The sequence below is a fragment of the Diachasmimorpha longicaudata genome, chromosome 7 (assembly GCF_034640455.1).
Source record: "Diachasmimorpha longicaudata isolate KC_UGA_2023 chromosome 7, iyDiaLong2, whole genome shotgun sequence".
NCBI classification, from domain to species: Eukaryota; Metazoa; Arthropoda; class Insecta; order Hymenoptera; family Braconidae; genus Diachasmimorpha; species Diachasmimorpha longicaudata.
The window spans coordinates 137232-156576 of record NC_087231.1 but is presented as its reverse complement, the minus strand read 5'-3'; the positions used below and the strand labels follow the sequence as shown (position 1 = coordinate 156576).

General features: G+C 41.5%; 3 protein-coding genes across 3 annotated transcripts; 2 read left to right on the top strand and 1 right to left on the bottom strand.

The window, feature by feature from the left end:
- Positions 1–2099: 2099 nt before the first annotated feature.
- Positions 2100–8374, bottom strand: LOC135164483 (uncharacterized). The gene is made up of 11 exons (XM_064124875.1): positions 7984–8374; positions 7782–7913; positions 7487–7713; positions 5772–7430; positions 3447–5718; positions 3259–3394; positions 2900–3011; positions 2798–2802; positions 2558–2624; positions 2369–2503; positions 2100–2279 (listed from the first exon to the last, which is right to left on the bottom strand). Exons 1-11 carry the CDS (start codon positions 8372–8374, stop codon positions 2100–2102), a joined length of 5316 nt encoding a protein of 1771 aa, XP_063980945.1.
- A 1908-nt stretch (positions 8375–10282) lies between these two features.
- On the top strand, positions 10283–13443 carry LOC135164482 (uncharacterized). The gene is made up of 7 exons (XM_064124873.1): positions 10283–10324; positions 10458–10477; positions 10563–11587; positions 11672–12009; positions 12169–12208; positions 12256–12545; positions 12607–13443. The coding sequence occupies exons 1-7, from the start codon at positions 10283–10285 to the stop codon at positions 13441–13443; spliced, it is 2592 nt and encodes an 863-aa protein (XP_063980943.1).
- A 14-nt stretch (positions 13444–13457) lies between these two features.
- LOC135164481 (uncharacterized) lies at positions 13458–15011 on the top strand. The gene has a single exon (XM_064124872.1). It carries the CDS (start codon positions 13458–13460, stop codon positions 15009–15011), a length of 1554 nt encoding a protein of 517 aa, XP_063980942.1.
- Positions 15012–19345: the final 4334 nt, after the last annotated feature.

Sequence of the window (19345 nt, the reverse complement as noted above, 5' to 3'; positions counted from 1 at the left end):
TTCTGCAAATTTCTGCAGTTATTTTTTTGTAGATTTCAATAGTGAAAGTTTTTTTCCCTTTAAATAGTGGAAATTTTTCTCAGTGGTTGATAAACTTTCTCTGCTAGCCGCAGCAGTTTTGAAAATCGATCGAACTGTCATCCTGTTTCTTTAACCAGTGGTCTTGTTATGCCCTGAAATTCCATAACGTTAGAGTTTTGTAATTCGGAGAATACGAGGACACGAAAGTGGCACGTATTGTTCGGAATGCAAAACATATGAAGGAAGAAAAATAAAAGACGATGAATATATGTTGATAAATCCACGTATATTCGACTTATGTAGATAACTGGGGTGCAGCGTCAGCGCTTCACGCCTCGAACTGGCCTCCAGCGCGTCACCGTGCGATGTAATACGAATCAACAAGACAATAAATACTCGAGGACTCGTATTCTCTGGGCCAGTGATCCAAGCTCTTTTCATTAAGAGTTACCTCTTTTGTATCTACACTCGCCTGATACCTTCTGTCTCAGAGCGTGACTTTATTGTCAAAATAAAATTAGTGGATCAATTGAAGATATCTGCTCCTATCCTCTATCCGCGTGTGTTAATCCCAAAATTCGAACCCAACCGCTCGGGTCCATAACAGTTTCAATCATCGATTTCATAATCGCACAAGTGCAAATAATCACTGCATTTTCTGCTTGAACAAACGTTCTTCTTCCACTAGTAGTCATTCTGCTTCTTCCAGCAGTTTCATTGGTGTCATTGTGCTTCTTTCAATTAATATTTTAGTTTCAACAACAGTTATTCTACAAACTTCAGTTTTAAAATTCAACTGTCATCCTGCTCGTTTGGGTAGTGTTTCTTTTCACGAATTGCATTATTTTACTTCCAACACTTTCACGATTCCAACAAACGTTGTTATTGCATTAACATCAACAGTTATTCGATTTCTTTTAGCAGTGTTTTCCGTCACGAATTTTTTAAAAATTGAATTTCCCTGCATAAAAGAAATCGCTCTGCTTATCCTAGCAGTTCCTCAGTCGTCTCGAGAGCTTAATATTCCGCTACTTCATTTATTCTGAGACAAAACATGAATCCATTGGAACAAACTGATTACCAGTGGATTTTGGGAGAAACTAATAGATTGAAAGATGATCACATGGATTATTTTGGATATTTGATGAATTTGCAATATGATTTTCCTTTTCAGAAAAGTTGGAAGATACAAATTCCAGATTTAATTCAATCACTTCCAGCTGACAAAAGTCACATTCAATTACTGCATTCTCGAGATGGTAATTATGATATGGATAACATGAACGATCCTTCAGATCATTGGGTTTGTAGTTATTACGATACGGATAATATTTATATTTTGGATTCTACCTGGACGGAACATAAACAAGTTCATCCCAAATGGTTGATTTTTTTGAAGAACCTTTATCCCTTCTATCCTTTTGAAACCAAAGGAATTTCCTTTGTACCCGTTCCCAAACAAACAAATGCCTATGATTGTGGTGTATTCGCAATAGCTTTCGCCATTTGCATTCTGAACGGTCAATGGCCAGATCTAGCGGAAATTTCATTTGATTCAAAACAAATGCGCCCACATGTTGTTAGAATCTTCAAAAATGGAGAAATTACTCCTTTTCTTAATTCATCGGGGAAGATGTATTGGAGTTTTGAATACAACAAAAATTGTTGATGAAAACTGTAACCGCGTTAGCTACAGTGCGAAAAACTCCGAATCACAATCGAATGAAAAAATGCAGATGTCCACAACCGGAATGCCCACCCTACAATAATCATTCTCCTATTTTGAGCGTGAGTTTTAAATACGACCAATCACAAGAACGGGATAGAGGGAATGACTCACAGCTGTTGCTGAATCAAATTCAAGAAGGACTGAAACTAACTAATCAGCACACGTTACAGTTCAGCAGAATTGTTAAAAAATATACCGATTATGAACTGAGAGATACTCTTTTCATACAACGTCCAACGAGAATACACCCTGTGTCCTTGAATGAAAAACACATTCAGATACTTTTTCCTCCATTGACCACTGCATTTGCTGTTATTATGATTGCAGAAAGATTTACATTTATGATTCGTTAAATATGAGAACTTTGCATCGGGATCATCAAGTATTTTTGCAGAAATTGTTTCCATTTTATAATGTAGAAAATAGTACTGTTACTTTTTGCAAAAATCAACGTCAACCGAACTTGGTAGACTGTGGAGTCTACGCGATTGCGTTCGCAATTACTCTCATATTTCGTCAAAAACCCAACCTGGTTAAGTGCAATCATTCAATAATGCGTGATCATTTGTCTACTGTGACGTGGTAGATTTTTACTAACATAAAAACTTACCAGTTTACCCGCCCTTTTCCCTTGATGCTCAAAAGGGCGCCAGTTATTTTTTGTCTCGACGGAAAATAACAAACCGAAGACCTAACCGAAGCGGATAGCTCACGACAACGGACAACAACTCTATCTAAAACGTAAGTTAATGACTTAAACGTAATAACTTAAACTAAAGGGTCAAGGGAAAGGTGGTATTTGCTCACGCTACTCAGGATGTAGGTTGCGGAGAGAGGGGTGGTTCGGGGTATGCTGGTCACTGGGCTATTAATTCTATAAATTCAAAACTCAACACATACTCAATATTTCATTACGGAACTATATTTTTCAGTTTCCGATCCTAATGACAAAAATACAATTTTCCCTAATATTGCAAATCTTAATTATAATGTAAATATAATCCCTATATTTTTGCGTGAGAGAGAGAGGCCCAAACTTTAATCTACCTAATCTAATCCAATAAATTCATCAAAAACCAAAATAAAACAAAAGAAAATATACGAGTCTTAATGTCGGGCTAAATAATATTAATATTCCCGAAAATTCACCTTACAGTCTGTTAGGGATTTGATGTTTTTAACCGGGTAGGGTGGATTGGAAGCGGAAGTGGAGAGATGATTTTCCAACTCGGGATGGTGACAAAAAACACGTTGATTATGCCTTATGGCGATCCAATATAATTTAACCAAAATGTACACTATTTACACGTGATAGTTTTCCAATAATTATGATGATGATAATTGCACAATATTCGATGATAATTAACCAAAATTGATAGCAGAAAAGATGAATCAATCCGATAAAAGCCACGATACAAAAACCTGATAATATCCGATATTTGCGTTGTGATACTGATGATGGATGAACACGAAGAGAGGTATGTGGTCAGAGTAACCCCTCATGGCACCCGAGCCCACTCCCGAAATATTCCGATGGTGTCCGATCGATCCAGTGCCCTGGATCAGCCTTAATTTTATACATTCCGCCCGCCTTCATCGTCGGATGATGATGAATGATACTCTTGTTGGTTTTCCTCCTCGGTGCTGATTGGTAACGGAACCACCTTGTTGATGTGTCTGGTGTAGGTATTTGCACCTCCTGCCCCAATTGTGATGTCTACCACCCTTGTGAGATTGTCATCACTTGGATGAACCCTTGATACTCGTCCTAGAGGCCACTTTGTTGGTGGATACCTCTCGTCAATGATGAGGACTAGTGTTCCGACTTTGATATCATCCGTTGATCTTTTCCATTTGTAGATAGTTTGATAATGATGCATACACTCCCTTGACCACCTGTCCCAGAATTGTTGAGCGATCCTTGCGATCATTTTCCACCTTGTGAGACCTTCCATTTTGTGATTGATGAGTGATGGCTCTGGAACTGCGTTGATGGGTTCCCCAATGATGAAGTGTCCAGGTGTGAGGGCTCTGCAGTCATCAGGATCGTCTGATAGAGCGCAGAGAGGCCTCGAGTTAAGTTGCGCCTCGATTTGGATGATGAGTGTATTGAGTTCCTCGTACGTGAGTACCAAATTCCCTGTGAGCCTTTTTAGATGAAATTTCACAGATTTCACCGCAGCTTCCCATTCCCCACCCATGTGGGGTGATTGCGGTGGGATGAAGATCCATTTTGTGCCATTTGATGCCAGTTCGTTGATGATGTGATGAATTTCCTTCCTCGATTCGTCTAAAAGCTTGCCCAGCTCATTGTTTGCTCCCATGAAGGTCTTAGCATTATCACTGCTAAGGGTAGCACAGATACCTCTCCTTCCAGTAAATCGTTTGTAGGTCTCGATGAATGCCTGTGATGTTAAATCTGTGAGTAGTTCAAGGTGAATTGCTGATGTGGCAAGACACACAAAAACTGCAATGTACCCATGATATTGTCGAGCTCCTGATCCTCTCCATCTGCTGATTTTGATAGGACCTGCGTAGTCCACCCCTGCGTGATTGAATGGCCGTGCTGATGTGATTCTTCTTGGAGGCAGCTGTCCCATAAGCTGCTGTCCCCTGATGGCTCGATGTCGTGCGCAGATGACGCACTTGCGAATATGCGATTTTACAGGATGACGACCCCCGATGATCCAATATTTGTGTCTGATGTGTGCCAACGTCGCCTGTACTCCTCCATGAAGAGTTTTCCGATGAGCCTCCTCGATGACCAGTGATGTAAGCCTTGATTGTCTTGGTAGAATTGATGGGTTCCTGGCTTCTGGCTGAAGATTTGATTGTTTCAGCCGCCCGCCTAGGCGAATGGTCTGATTCTCATCCAGATAAGGAATCAACCGTGCCATTGGATGATTATTTGCGATGTCTTGTCCATTGATGAGGCGATTGATGATTTGTCCAAAACTCTCCTGTTGTGTATAGTTGATCCAAAAGATTCTGGTCTCCTCCAGTTCTTCTGGCAAGAGATCTAATTCTCTTGGGACTGGCTCCCCTCTCATGTTGTTGATGACTCTCAGGACTCTCGCTGAGATCCTGACCAACCTGTCGAGTGTAGAGTACCTCTCCAAGAAATCTTGAGGTCTCTCCAGATTCAGTGCCACCGGATGTGCAGAGACTGGCCTTTCCTCCAGTGCTGCTTCTGCCGTAGATTCGATTGATGTTGATGATGATGATGGCCAGTTTTCCATTGATAATTTCAGCCATGATGGACCATTCCACCACAGCTGATGATTTACAAGTTGATCTGGTGATAATCCCCGTGATGCACAGTCTGCTGGGTTCTCGACTCCCCTGATATGTTTCCATTCAGCTGCTGGTAATAAGTTCTGGATTTTGATCACTCGATTCTGAACAAAATCCTTCCACCTTGATGGGTGTCCATTGATCCATGTGAGCGCCACCGTGGAGTCAGACCAAAGAAAGAGTTGTAGATTCTCTTTCTCCAGCATCTTCCTGATGTAGATTACCAGATTGGTTAAGATGACAGCAGCTGTCAATTCCAAGCGAGGAATTGTCATTTTCTTAAGTGGTGCGACCTTGGTTTTTGCACTCACCAAGATGATTGATGGCTCAGATTGATGATTGTCCACTCTGATGTATACTGCGGCACCCATTGCCTGATTCGAAGCGTCAGCAAACCCATGAAGTTGGATGTTGCTTGAAGTCGATGATGTTTGAAGCCACCGTGGGATTGATATTTGATCCAGATTTGAGAATTCCTCCCTGAATTCTTTCCAACGTTTGATGTGACTCAAGGGCAGTGGATCATCCCAACCAATTTTGAGAAGCCACAGCTCTTGGATGAAGATTTTAGCCCTGATGATGACCGGTCCGATGATGCAAGTCCCAGAGGATCGTAAATCTGGGCGATCTCTGAGAGGATTGTCCTTTTGTTGATTTTTTCCGTTGATGGCTTCCTTGATTTATAGATGAAGCTGTCTGAATGAGGGTTCCAGCACAGTCCCAATACTTTGACCGTCTTGTCCTCGAATTCTACCGCCGATGTTGATTTTGTTGATAATTGAAGATCCTGTAGGATTCCTTGTTGATTCGAGATCCATTTTTGCAGTGGCATGCCGCCCGCCATGCAAAGATTGATGAGCTGATTGATGAGTTCCTTGAGCTGTTCCTCAGAATCAGCTCCCCCATAGATATCATCGACATATCTCCCTTTGGTTAGAGAGACAGCCGCCAGTGTATATTGATGTCCCTCATCCTCCACTAGTTGTTGAAGAACTCGTAGAGCCAACCATGGTGCACACGTTTGCCCATACGTCACCGTTGTCAATTGATATGTGATGATTTTCCCCTCCTCATCCTTCCATAGGATTCTTTGAAGATCCCAGTCTTCTTGATGAACTTTGATTTGACGGAACATCTTCACGATGTCCGTTCCGACGATTAACCGAAAAGTTCTCAACCAGATGAGAACGTCTGAGCCTTCCGTTTGCAGTTTTCCTCCTGCATGAAGTATGTCATTGAGTGACACTCCTGATGTTGTCTTGCTGGAACCGTTGAAGACGACCCTGAGTTTTGTGGTGATGTTGTCTTCCCTTAAGACACCGTGATGAGGCAGATAGTAGCTCACTGATGGTTCTGATTCCTCTGAGACACGTCTCATGTGTCCCAGATCCTCATATTCCCTGATGAAGTCCTTGTAGAGTTTCCCATACTCTTGATTTGATTCCAGTTTCTTCGCCGTTCGGTTTAACAATTGTAGAGCATGTCTCCTAGACTCTCCCAATGCTGATAGTGATGTTTTGAGTGGGAGGCGTACTACGTACCGTCCCTCACTGTCTCTTGAATGTGTGTTCCTGAAGTGTAATTCACACTCCTGATCGTCTTGATTGAGAAGAATTTCCTTAGATGATGAAAGTTCCTCCTGGACCCAGAATTTCTTAAGAAGATCCAACAGCTGCTCAGTCGGAGACTCTCGTACTGCAGTTAGAGCAGACTTCGGCTTGCAGTCTGTACAGCAGACCGTCCCAGAAACTATCCAGCCAAAGATGGTTTGTTGCGCAACAAGTTGATTATCCGGAGATTTGATAACCTCATGCCCAATGATTTGACCATAATGATCAGCCCCGATGATGATGTCGATAGGACCAGGTTTAAGATAGTTGTTATCCGCCAATTGAAGATGTTGAAGATGATTTGCCTCTTCCTTTGCGCAGTGAATTGATGGTAGTGTTGATGTGAACTTGGCCAGGATGTGGGCAGTGATTTCGATCTGATGTTGATCGTTGAACCGAGATTGAAGTTTTACCTTTACTGCTCCACGAGTCAACCCTGACTCCAAGCCTCCTATTCCAAAGACCCTGAGATGTGATGATGATCGACGAAGACGAAGAAGTTGTACCATTTGATCAGTGATGAATGTGACCTCTGATCCCTGATCAATCAGAAGCCTGACCATATGATGAGAACCTGTTGATGTTGATGCAAGTGCTTTAGCTGTTGCCAACAGCACAACCCGTTGACTCGCTGAATTCGATGATGATTGATGTGTGACCTTGATGTCAGAGGACGACCCCGATGTCTCTGATTTCGCCAATGATGTTGCTGATATTTGAAGATGACCAATTGAGCTCTCAATTGATCCCGATGCCTTTGATGTTGATTCACTCCCCTGTGAGATCTCTGAAGAGTTGAGAGAGTCGTAAATTCTCTCTGTCTCCGTTGAACTCGGTGATGATGATGTTGATGATGAACCTTGATGTCAGAGGACGACCCCGATGTTTCTGATTTCGCCAATGATGTTGCTGATATTTGAAGATGACCAATTGAGCTCTCAATTGATCCCGATGCCTTTGATGTTGATTCACTCCCCTGTGAGATCTCTGAAGAGTTGAGAGAGTCGTAAATTCTCTCTGTCTCCGTTGAACTCGGTGATGATGATGTTGATGATGAACCTTGATGTCAGAGGACGACCCCGATGTTTCTCATTTCGCCAATGACGTTGCTGATATTTGAAGATGACCAATTGAGCTCTCAATTGATCCCGATGCCTTTGATGTTGATTCACTCCCCTGTGAGATCTCTGAAGAGTTGAGAGTGTCGTAAATTCTCTCTGTCTTCGTTGAACTCGGTGATGATGATGTTGATGATGAACCTAGAGATGGAGACAACCAGATGAGGGGCGTATCATTTGCCAAAATAATGTAATAAAAATGATACTTAACCTCTCGATCCGGATGCTCCGTGATCTCCCTGGTTTTCCTCGATTGCTGAAACTGATGGTCGACTCTTCTGTCTTTCCAATTCCTGGCGATGTTCGAAGGACCCATCATGGATCAAGGTGTGATGTGGGCCCTTGCATTTCTGGCAATGACGTGTGTCTTTGCAGAGATCCGCCCGATGAGGACCAAAGCAATTGTAACACAACTTGCTGTTGGTGATGAATTCCCTGCGTTCCAGTGGAGTCTTAGCCATGAACTTGTCACACTTGAACCCTAGCCAGTGTGAACCGTCATAGTGTCGACAAGAAGGCCCTGATGATGATTGCCCTGATGACTTGTCGGTGTTTGATGAATTCCCTGATGCCTGATAGGTGTAGATTGATGATTTCCCCATGGCCTTCTGCGAGATAGAGTTCTTAGCCGAGATGTTGACCTTGGATGTCCTCACCCTGACTATGCTCCGCGTCAGACATGATAATCCCGATTTATTTTTGAATTAACTAAATTCGTTGATAGGGAGCCCCGTTGTTTACTTCCCGATGATCCTAACCGCCTTGTGATGAGGGAAAACCCTGTTGATGAGAACCGCTTTCCACAGATATGAAAACACGCCGATGAGACACCCAATTTGACCTTCTGTTGATGAGAACCCCTGATAATAATTTTCGACTTACTGTGATATTCGTGTTTACGAGATGAAAACTGTCCAGTTGGTCGAAACTCGAGCTCACGTCGAAATCAAAACAACATTCCTCTGTTGCGATTGCTTTCCCTCACTCCCGATCGATGACGTCACCACGTCTCCGAGTCCCAATGTTCATGTTTAAATTACTCGCCACTTCACTTAAACACTTCCAGATCCGGCTCGAAGGACCAATTTGTTAGGGATTTGATGTTTTTAACCGGGTAGGGTGGATTGGAAGCGGAAGTGGAGAGATGATCTTCCAACTCGGGATGGTGACGAAAAACACGTTGATTATGCCTTATGGCGATCCAATATAATTTAACCAAAATGTACACTATTTACACGTGATAGTTTTCCAATAATTATGATAATGATAATTGCACAATATTCGATGATAATTAACCAAAATTGATAGTAGAAAAGATGAATCAATCCGATAAAAGCCACGATACAAAAACCTGATAATATCCGATATTTGCGTTGTGATACTGATGATGGATGAACACGAAGAGAGGTATGTGGTCAGAGTAACCCCTCATGGCACCCGAGCCCACTCCCGAAATATTCCGAAGGTGTCCGATCGATCCAGTGCCCTGGATCAGCCTTAATTTTATACACAGTCTATAATTCTTAACTCATTATTAATTGATATCTATCTATATATACAGGGTGCTTCAAAAAAATGTATACACACTTTAAACTATTGTAGTTTTCCCACTCTACAAGGCTAATGTTATATTTCTTCGCCAGGTGCTAGCATAATCGTCCCTCTATGTTATATTATCAGTTGAAATTTGTAATATCAACATGGCGGACGTACGAATCAGGGGGTGGGGTCGTACGTGGGGGAATCAGTGGTGACTCGTACTCAGAATTGTATTGATGCTGCAGGTCACCAATTTGAACAGTATTAACATTTGTTATTTATGTTTCATTTACATTGGACTTTCAGCTTTCTATTTTTCTGAAATTTAACTTTGTAGAACGGTAAATAAATTTTCTACGAAAGTTCAAAGTGTGTAGACATTTTTTTGAAGCACCCTGTATATAAATTACGTGTCACTATGTTTGTCCGCGATGGAGTCTTAAACTATTCAACCGATTTCAATGAAATGTGCACACCGTGTGCAGTTTGATTCAACTTACATAGTAGAATAGCGTATACCTTAATTTATAGTCGCAATATTATTTTATTTTAAATTATTCGTCTAATATTTGACATTCACACATTCTAATCTGTCAACTCCAAATGATTTTAACAGATGGCGATATCTATTGACTGGGTTGAGTAAGCAATCAATAGATGGCGCCGATATGTGGAATCTACAAACGTGTACTATAACCTACAATTCAATAACATAACCACCACGTGTTGTTCAGGCTAAAATATAAGTTAAATATATTTTGTAAGAACGGAACGAAAACGAAATACCGTGAAATTCAATTGTTTTTACTGTAAAATTTTTGGTGTTAGCTTAACCGGCCACGTGTTACTTAAACTGAAGTGTAAGTTAAATTTATATTATAGTGAAGATAATAGTAAAGCTCAAAACTCTTCAATTACAATATATACATGTAAGTATTATCACATATTTATAACAGTCAATTGATGTATCCATGAGAAAATGCTACAAAGCTCCCCACACGTTTTCTAGAATTGTACAATTTTTTTTTCATCATTTTTCTTTAACCCTTATTAACTAATATTTTGCACTTCTCATTTCACTGTACTTTAATAGCATGTTTTTCTGTTTTTTTTTCTCATATTGAAACGTTAACATTATTATTTCAGTATTATGCCACCGAAAAAATGTAATCTAAACAACGTGAGGAGCTGAGAGGCACAACGTAAACGTGTTGCAAGAGCGCATGAATCGGCAGAACAAATCGCTACAAGAAATTCAGCTCAAAGAATCAGGGCGGTAGAGAGTCGTGCACAAGAACCTCAAGACCAGCGTGACGAACGTTTGCGACAGAATATTACAAGAACAAGAGCGGCACGAGAACGAAACATAGCTATAGCACGAGTACACGAACGACATAGGCAGCGGATTAGCCGCTCATTAATACGTACATCATTTGTTCGTCTTGCTTTTGAATATGCGCCAGATATTAAGTACTCTGCACATTCCAAAATTGCTATCGGTGGAATGGATAAAGTATGTCAATATTGTCAGGCATTGAAATTACGGAATGAAACACCCGGCATGTGCTGCGCATCAGGAAAAGTTGTGCTATCACCTCTTCCCACTCCTCCGGAACCTTTATTATCCCTTCTTGGTGGCGATTCAGATGATTCAAAATTATTTTTGCGTAAGATACGCAAATTTAATTCTTGCTTCAAAATGACGTCATTTGGCGCAACTAAAATCTGCGATTTCGCGTCTGATCGACGTAATTTTGAAACTACATTCAAAATACAAGACCATGTGTACCATCAAATCGGATCATTGATGCCCATGCCTGATAATAATCCGAAATTTCTTCAAATTTATTTTATGAGCAATTGTGAAGAGCGCGTGACGACTCGGTCCCAGTATAATTTCATTGAACAAGCAGAGAAAAGAGCAATTGTAATATTGCTGGAAACCTTTTTAGAAGATCAGAATCAACTAATTCCGTTGATTAAAAGAGTTTCGCCACGACTGCAAAATGACAACTATCAAATCGTCATCAAAGCCGACAAAGTACCATTAGGTGAACACGCTGGTAGATTCAACGCTCCAACTGTTGATGATGTTGCCATTATTATGGTCGGTGATCCAGTTGACAAAAGAGCTATAAAAATTACACGGCGAGACAACACTGTCAGTACCGTTTCGGATCTACACCGTTCATATGACGCACTGCAATATCCATTAATATTTTGGCAAGGACAGGATGAATACCACCTTAAAATCAACCAGTGTGATCCAAATACAGGTAAATTTGACAATTAACTATTTATTTTCTTACTGTATATACGAACTTCAATTTTTTATTGCATTTTATTTCCTATTGTTTTAGGTGTTTATGGAAATGAAAAAGTTAGTTCAATGAACTACTACGCACACCGAATAATGGTTAGACTAAATCAGGACAACTATTTCCTACGATTTCGTCAGCTATTTCATCAATACATTGTTGATATGTTTGCTAAGGTTGAAAGCGAACGCCTGCGATGCATTCGATACAAACAGGCTAAATTACGATCGGAAGAAAATATTCACTTACGAGATACTGTTGCTGGAAACATCGACGGAAATTTGAATCCCAATGACATCGGTAAGTCTTTCATTTTACCTTCAAGCTACATCGGCAGTCCACGGAATATGCAGGAATACATACAAGATGCCATGACTTACGTACGTCATTACGGCCGACCGGATTTGTTTATTACATTCACGTGTTGTTCACAACTTTACTATTACCAGGACAACAAGCAATTCATCGTCATGATATAACTGCACGTGTGTTCAAACAAAAATTGAAATCCTTAATTGATTTTATTGTTAAATATTCAGTTTTTGGTATCACACGTTGATGGCTATATACGGTTGAATGGCAAAAGCGAGGATTGCCTCATGCTCACATTTTAATTTGGCTTCAAGATAAAATCCGTCCAGAAGAAATTGAACAAATAATTTCAGCCGAAATTCCAGACCCATTAATTGATCAGGAATTATTTGGTATTGTTAGCAAACACATGATCCATGGGCCGTGCGGTGCTTTCAACATGACGTCATCATGCATGGAAAATGGAAAATGTAAGAAAAAATTCCCAAAGCCGTATACGAATGACACCATTACGAATATCGACGGTTATCCAATGTATCACCGCAGAAATAGTGAGAATGGTGGCCACACATTCACAATGTCACTACCGAATTATCCAAATCAAGTAGAACTTGATAATCAGTGGGTGGTACCATACTCACCATTACTTTCAAAAACTTATGCAGCACATCAATGTTGAGCTTTGCAATTCGGTAAAATCAATTAAGTACATTTGTAAATATGTAAACAAAGGCAGTGATATGGCCATATTTGGTGTACAAAATATCAATAACAATGACGAAATAGCACGATACCAAATGGGCAGATACATTAGCAGTAGCAAAGCTATTTGGCATATTCTTAGCTTTCCCATACACGAAAGAGATCCTTCTGTCCAGCATCTAGCAATACATCTTGAAAACGGTCAACGTGTATACTTCACTGAAGAAAATGTTTTTCAAAGAGGGCTTGAGGATCCAAAAACAACTCTAACCGAATTTTTTACATTGTGTCAAAAATCTGATATTTTTGGCCAATTCGCAAAGACATTGATATATGCTGATGTTCCACGTTATATTACATGGAACAAATCTAGGAAAAAATGGGAGCCACGAAAACAGGGAAAACCACATCCTTCCATTACAGGTATATTCAAAGCTAAGACATTGGGGCGACTTTACACGGTACATCCAAAGCAATGTGAGTGCTTCCATTTACGTTTGTTATTGGTGAATGTTCCCGGACCAACGTCTTTTAAATTTCTGCGAACAGTTAATGGTCGAGTATTCAATACATTTCAAGATGCATGTCGTGAACTGCAATTGCTAGAAGACGATAACCATTGGGACTTAACGCTTGCTGATGCTGTGTTGACATCAACACCCAATAACATTCGTCAGCTGTTTGCCATTATTTTGACGACATGTTATCCATCACAAGCACAAACTTTGTGGGAAAAATATAAAAATTGGATGACAGAAGACATATTGCACCGAAATAGACAGATCAATGCCAAAATATAGATTATACGGCAGAGATGTATAATGAAGCGTTAGTGTTGATCGAGGATTTATGTGTGGTAATTTCAAATTTACCACTTAATTATTATGGCATGCCACCACCTAATCGCCCAGCTACCGACTTAGTCAACGTCGATTTACAACGAGAAAAACAATATGACCGTGGAAATTTAGCAACAATTATTGTGAACAGTGAGCCATTACTGACACCAGAACAAAAAAAAATTTATGATCGGATTATGCTGGCTGTTGCTGCTGAACAAGGTGGTTTTTTTTTCTTGGGCGCACCAGGGGGAACCGGTAAGACATTTTTAATATCGTTGCTTCTTGCCAAAATACGGTCGCAACAGAAAATCGCATTGGCAGTTGCATCGTCAGGCATTGCGGCTACTTTGCTAGATGGTGGGCGAACGGCACATTCAACATTTAAGCTGCCATTGGACATTCATCATAAACCAAATGCAATATGTAGCATAAAAAAGAATAGTGGAATAGCTGCAGTGTTGCGAAAGAGTTCAATAATAATTTGGGATGAGTGCACAATGGCTCACAAATATTCACTCGAAGCATTGCATAGAACTATGCAAGATTTGAACGGCAATAATAAACTTTTCGGTGGTGCTATCTTACTTTTGTCGGGTGATTTCCGACAGACTTTACCGGTTATACCTCGCTCTACTTTCGCGGATGAGATTAATGCATCTTTGAAACAATCATTCTTATGGCGAAGTGTTGAAACACTTCGATTGACGATAAACATGCGCGAACGACTGCAAAATGATCCATCAGCACAAATATTTTCCGAACAATTACTACATATTGGGAACGGCAAAATAGAAGTTCAACCAAATATGCAATGCATTAAACTGCCAGACAATTTCTGCACTGTTCTTCAGGAAAAAAATGAATTGATTCAAAGTATTTTTCCGAATATACAGAATAATTACTTGAATCACACCTGGCTCAGTCATGGAGTGATTTTGGCAGCTAGCAATGTTGACGTTGACGAAATTAACTTTCAGATACAACAGTTGTTACCAGGCGATCTGATGTCTTTTAAATCAATCGATACTGTTGTTGATGAAAATGAAAGTGTCAATTTTCCAATTGAATTTTTAAATTCACTAGATATACCTGGAATGCCACCACATAATCTTCGATTAAAGATTGGTTCCCCTATTATTCTACTACGTAATTTGAATCCACCTCAATTATGCAACGGTACGCGTTTGGTCATCAAAAAGATCACTGGAAATATTCTTCAAGCAACCATTTTAACTGGGAAGTTTAAAGGAAAAGTGGTCCTGTTGCCACGTATTCCAATGATACCATCAGATTCTACCATACCCTTCAGAAGGCTACAGTTTCCAATTCGTTTAGCTTTTGCCATGATTATAAATAAGTCGCAAGGCCAAACAATGTCCATTTGTGGTTTAGATTTGGAAAATCCATGTTTTTCCCATGGGCAACTATATGTTGCATGTTCACGTGTAGGAAAACCGTCGAATCTATGTGTGTTAGCTAAAGACAGGTTAACCAAAAATATTGTGCACCGATTAGTGCTAAATTAAATTAGAAGAATTTATAATTCACAATAATAAATATTATTGTTAAGGATTTAAGACTCCCTGCTCTGCCCACCTCATTCATAAGTTTAAGTGTTACATGTTATTTACTAGAAACTTTGTAATATACTCATTTGTTAAAAAATTAAATAAAAATAATAATAAATTTTGAAATTAATTCTTTCGTATTGATTTTGGCTTAATATCAGCTGCAAGAAAATTTTAATTAATCGTGTTGAAAGTCCTTCCCCTTCAAATCCCAATCCTGTGGATTTTTATACCAGCTTTACCGTCTTCGTCCGTAAATATTAATTTCATTGTAATAAGGGGCTCCGATAGTAGAAAGTCTGTCATGGAGGTCCCCATATTTTTTTACAAATGGCATCTAGGAAAAAAAAATGGTGATCACCCTGACTGATTGTTATGCCCCAAAATGCCATAACATTTCAATTTCATAATCCGGAGAATACGAGGACACGAAAGTGGCACGTATTATTCGGAATGCAAAACATATGAAGAAAGGAAAATAAAAGGTAATGAATATATGTGGATCAATCCACGTATATTCAACTTATGTAGATAACTGGGGCGCAGCGTCAGCGCTTTACGCCTCGAACTGGCCTCTAGCGCGTCACCGTGCGATGTAATACGAATCCACGAGACAATAAATACTCGAGGACTCGTATTCTCGGGGCCAGTTATCCGAATACCATTCATAAGGAGTTACTTCTTTTGTACTTATACTCGCCTGATACTCTGTGTCTCAGAGCGAGTCTTTAATTGTTAATAAACTTGTGGAATAACCAATAAAGATAGTAAATCAATTGAAGATATCTGCTCCTATCCTCTATCCGCGAGTGTGAACCCCGAAACCCGAACCCAACCGCTCGGGTCCATTACATTTTTGGTGGCAGCGTATCTTTTGGGGAAGACGGAGGCCTGATCAACCACTGTCTTGTCACACAGTGATAGAAGAAGAATCGAATATTGGAGTTTGGACTACCTAGGGGTAGACTGGCCAGCAGCTGCAGCAGACCTTCACATCGAAGGACGGAGAAGATTGCCGTTAAGGTAAATCAGACGAAGATTTTTTGGGAACCTGTTATCAGGAATCATAGTGGTTACCATTGGGGTGAACCAGGAAAGCCTACCTTAGTACTTTATCGTACCAGAGGCTAGTGGAAACTACCCTGTCAAGAGGGGCTAGTATCGTGATAAGTAGCTACGCAAGTGGGATTATTTCATTTTTGGCCAAGAAATAAATAATCAATTATGTCAACTACTGGAGCAAATGGTAGTCGACGATCGGAATCGGATTTCGAGTCTTACTCCATTTCAGGGCAAGGGGTAAGAAGACATCTGTTTAATTCTGATGGGAATATTAACGGGAATGTTAATGTGCAACGGAGATATAGCCGATCTTTGCATCAGAGCTTGTTGGCTAGTGGTAATGCACAACAGGTCAGGGTTGACGTCCATCGGGAAGAGGACGATCTACCCGAGGAGTTACCCGGGGAGCAGCTGGCTAATAGCACACGGGGGGTTGGAGGAGGAAACCAGCGATCCTCTCTCCAAAATCCTCCGAATGTACCTGGAAATCCGTTTGAGGATTTGGATGAGATCCAGGAAGACGGGGCAAGGGATGTGACGCCCAGACACGAGTACTCCACACCCAGTAACGTGTTTTACCGTACAGGAACATTAGCGGCGGGGGGTTTCGTTCCTAGGGGCGAACGCCATGGGGCGGACCAACCTCCCGAGGGGGTACGACCACTTCGGCGAACTGACGAGCTACGGGACTCAGTAGCAGAGTTGCGCGAGAGAATGGCCGAAATGGAGATAGAGAGGCAAGCACAACAGGGGGAAATGCAACGCCTCCTGGATTCTGAGCGGCAGCGTCGAGAGGAAGCGGAAAAGGAGAAAAATGAAGTTAGAGATCTTTTGGCGGAGGCCTGGGCAGACCAAAACATGCAGAATAACCGAGCACCGGGGAGTGCATACCTTGATCTGAAGGGCGCACTTCAAATGGTACGTTGTTTTGCTGGGCAAGATTCGGATAAACTAGATGGGTTTCTGAAATCAGTGACTTCCGCTAGGGAATTGATATATCCGGAATATCAGGATTCGCTCCTAAAGGGTATTCTGGGAAGTAAATTTGAAGGTACTGCTTTGAAACAATTGAAGTATCGAACGATCACCTCATTTCAACAGCTGGAGGAGGAATTGCGATCACTTTTCGGAAAAGCGAAAAGTCTCGTCGGACTTCAAGCAGAATTTAGCAGAATACAGCAAAAGGAGAATGAAAGTGTTTCTAAATATGTCGCACGCACGGAGGAAGCCACCCTTGATTTATTGAATGGCTTACTGAGTCTACACGTTGGTTTCACGGAGGTAGAAAAGGTAGCCGCTAAAACCATTCTAATGTCTCTGGCTAAACTTATGTTCGAACAGGGATTGCGAGGGCAGTTGCAGATTTTGGTGCGAGCCCATAATTTCAAGACACTCCACGAGTCCTGTGCAGGAGCCGTAGATTTGGAGAAAACCATCTCTGGCCCTCAGAAAGGGAAGCATTTTGAGGTGCCTCAAAGGAACTCCAGTGGCGGGAATAGAGTTTCTATGGCCCGGCAATCCACTGGGAATTGCTTCAACTGCGGACAATCAGGTCATATTGCAAAAGATTGTCGCCATCCGCAGGCAGGTCAACGCAAATCGTTGCCGGTTGCGTCAGAGCGACGTAGCGTCAACGCATTCGGCGCTGTATGTAAACATTGCCGGTATGCGGGTCATGAGGCCGCTGATTGCCGTAAGTTAAAGAAGAAATTGGGAATATCTGACTCGCAGAGAATTCCTGCGGAGCTCGTGAAGTCTCATTTTGCAGGTAAGCGAAATAATAATTCGGGTACCGACAGCAGTAACCTAGATCCAAAAAGGAGGGTTGATAAGTCTTATGAGGGGAAAATTATGCCTGTCGGAGCCTATCAAGTTATGATGGTAAAACCTACACGGCAAGGGGGGAGTTTCCAGGGAAACAAAACAACGATGATAAAGCCAGCACTGCAGGGGGAAATAAAATCACAGATTTTACTCACTGCGCTGGAGCTGGAGCTGCCAACCATGTTCTTGGCAGATTCCGGAGCGAAGATTTCCTTAGTGAGGGTGGACAAGCTGACGGAAGGGGTTGAAATTTCCCCGAGAAGCCGAATCTTGAGGGGGATTTCAAATCATGACGTCGCCATCCTGGGTGAGGTTATTCTTCGGTTGGAAATTGGTAATAGATGTCTGGGACATACGTTTCAGGTCGTTCCTGCGAATTTTCCTTGCCTTGGGGGGATTTTAGGCGAAGATTTTCTGTCTTCACCTACGTTGAAGGTGGAAACAGTCCATGGGAAGGCGTTGGTGATCAATGGACATCCGTTCGAGCTGTTCCAGGATCAAGCACCCACGAAAATCGGGGCTAGAAGTGAGGTATTACTAACAGTACCCACACGAAGCAGCGGAACTGGTATCGTCCGGAAAAACCAACTGGCGAAGGGCGTCTTCATGGGGGAGTGTCTCACGAAGGCAGTAAAGGGTCAAGTACTCGTTTGTGTGGTGAATACGAACGACAACGATGTGTTCATCAATCCACCGACGGTTAAACTGGAATCGCTGCCGTCGGGGGAAATAATTATGATGCTGAGGGATGCCGAGAGGGGCGAGGTGAAAGACCGCATCAAATTATTGCGAGAGAATCTGAGGATTGAGCACCTAAATCAGGAGGAGAAATATTCCCTTCTGGAAATCTTGGAGGAATACAACTCCATCGTACAGCTACCAGGAGATCCTCCTGGAGCTACAGATCATCTGAAGCATGAGATTCCATTGAAACCGGGGACAGTGCCTATTAATGTCAGGCCTCATCGGTTACCAGAATCACAGATGGAGGAGGTGGATCACCAGGTCAAGGAGATGTTGCAGAATGGAATCGTGCGTCCAAGCAAAAGCCAGTGGAATGCGCCTTTGCTTGTGGTTCCTAAAAAAATGGATGCGTCAGGGAAGGTCAAATTCCGCGTTGTGGTAGATTTCCGACGCTTGAATGAGGTCACGGTTGGTGATTCATTTCCATTGCCCAATATATCCGATATACTGGATCGATTGGGAAATGCCAAATATTTCTCAACTCTGGATTTGGCCTCGGGATTTCATCAGATTCCTGTAAGGGAAGAGGATAGGTGTAAAACTGCCTTTTCCACACCGTATGGGCACTACGAGTTCTGTAGATTGCCTTTCGGGGTTAAGGGCGGGCCTGCAACTTTCCAAAGGCTCATGAATTCTGTCCTGGCTGGAGTACAGGGAATTCG

What these genes read in the sequence shown, in the direction of transcription:
- LOC135164483 (XM_064124875.1), bottom strand. Translation starts at nt 8,374, where the DNA reads ATGGGGAAATCATCAATCTACACCTATCAGGCATCAGGGAATTCATCA. An exon ending in ATCAATTGAGAGCTCAATTG is followed by an intron (nt 7,714 to 7,781) that starts GTCATCTTCAAA and finishes TCTGACATCAAG; the next exon opens with GTTCATCATCAACATCATCA. An exon ending in TATTTCGGGAGTGGGCTCGG is followed by an intron (nt 3,012 to 3,258) that starts GTGCCATGAGGG and finishes GATCGCCATAAG; the next exon opens with GCATAATCAACGTGTTTTTT.
- LOC135164482 (XM_064124873.1), top strand. Translation starts at nt 10,283, where the DNA reads ATGAGAAAATGCTACAAAGCTCCCCACACGTTTTCTAGAATT. An exon ending in TATTATGCCACCGAAAAAAT is followed by an intron (nt 10,478 to 10,562) that starts GTAATCTAAACA and finishes AATCGCTACAAG; the next exon opens with AAATTCAGCTCAAAGAATCA. An exon ending in TGGCTATATACGGTTGAATG is followed by an intron (nt 12,209 to 12,255) that starts GCAAAAGCGAGG and finishes TTTGGCTTCAAG; the next exon opens with ATAAAATCCGTCCAGAAGAA.
- LOC135164481 (XM_064124872.1), top strand. Translation starts at nt 13,458, where the DNA reads ATGTATAATGAAGCGTTAGTGTTGATCGAGGATTTATGTGTGGTAATT.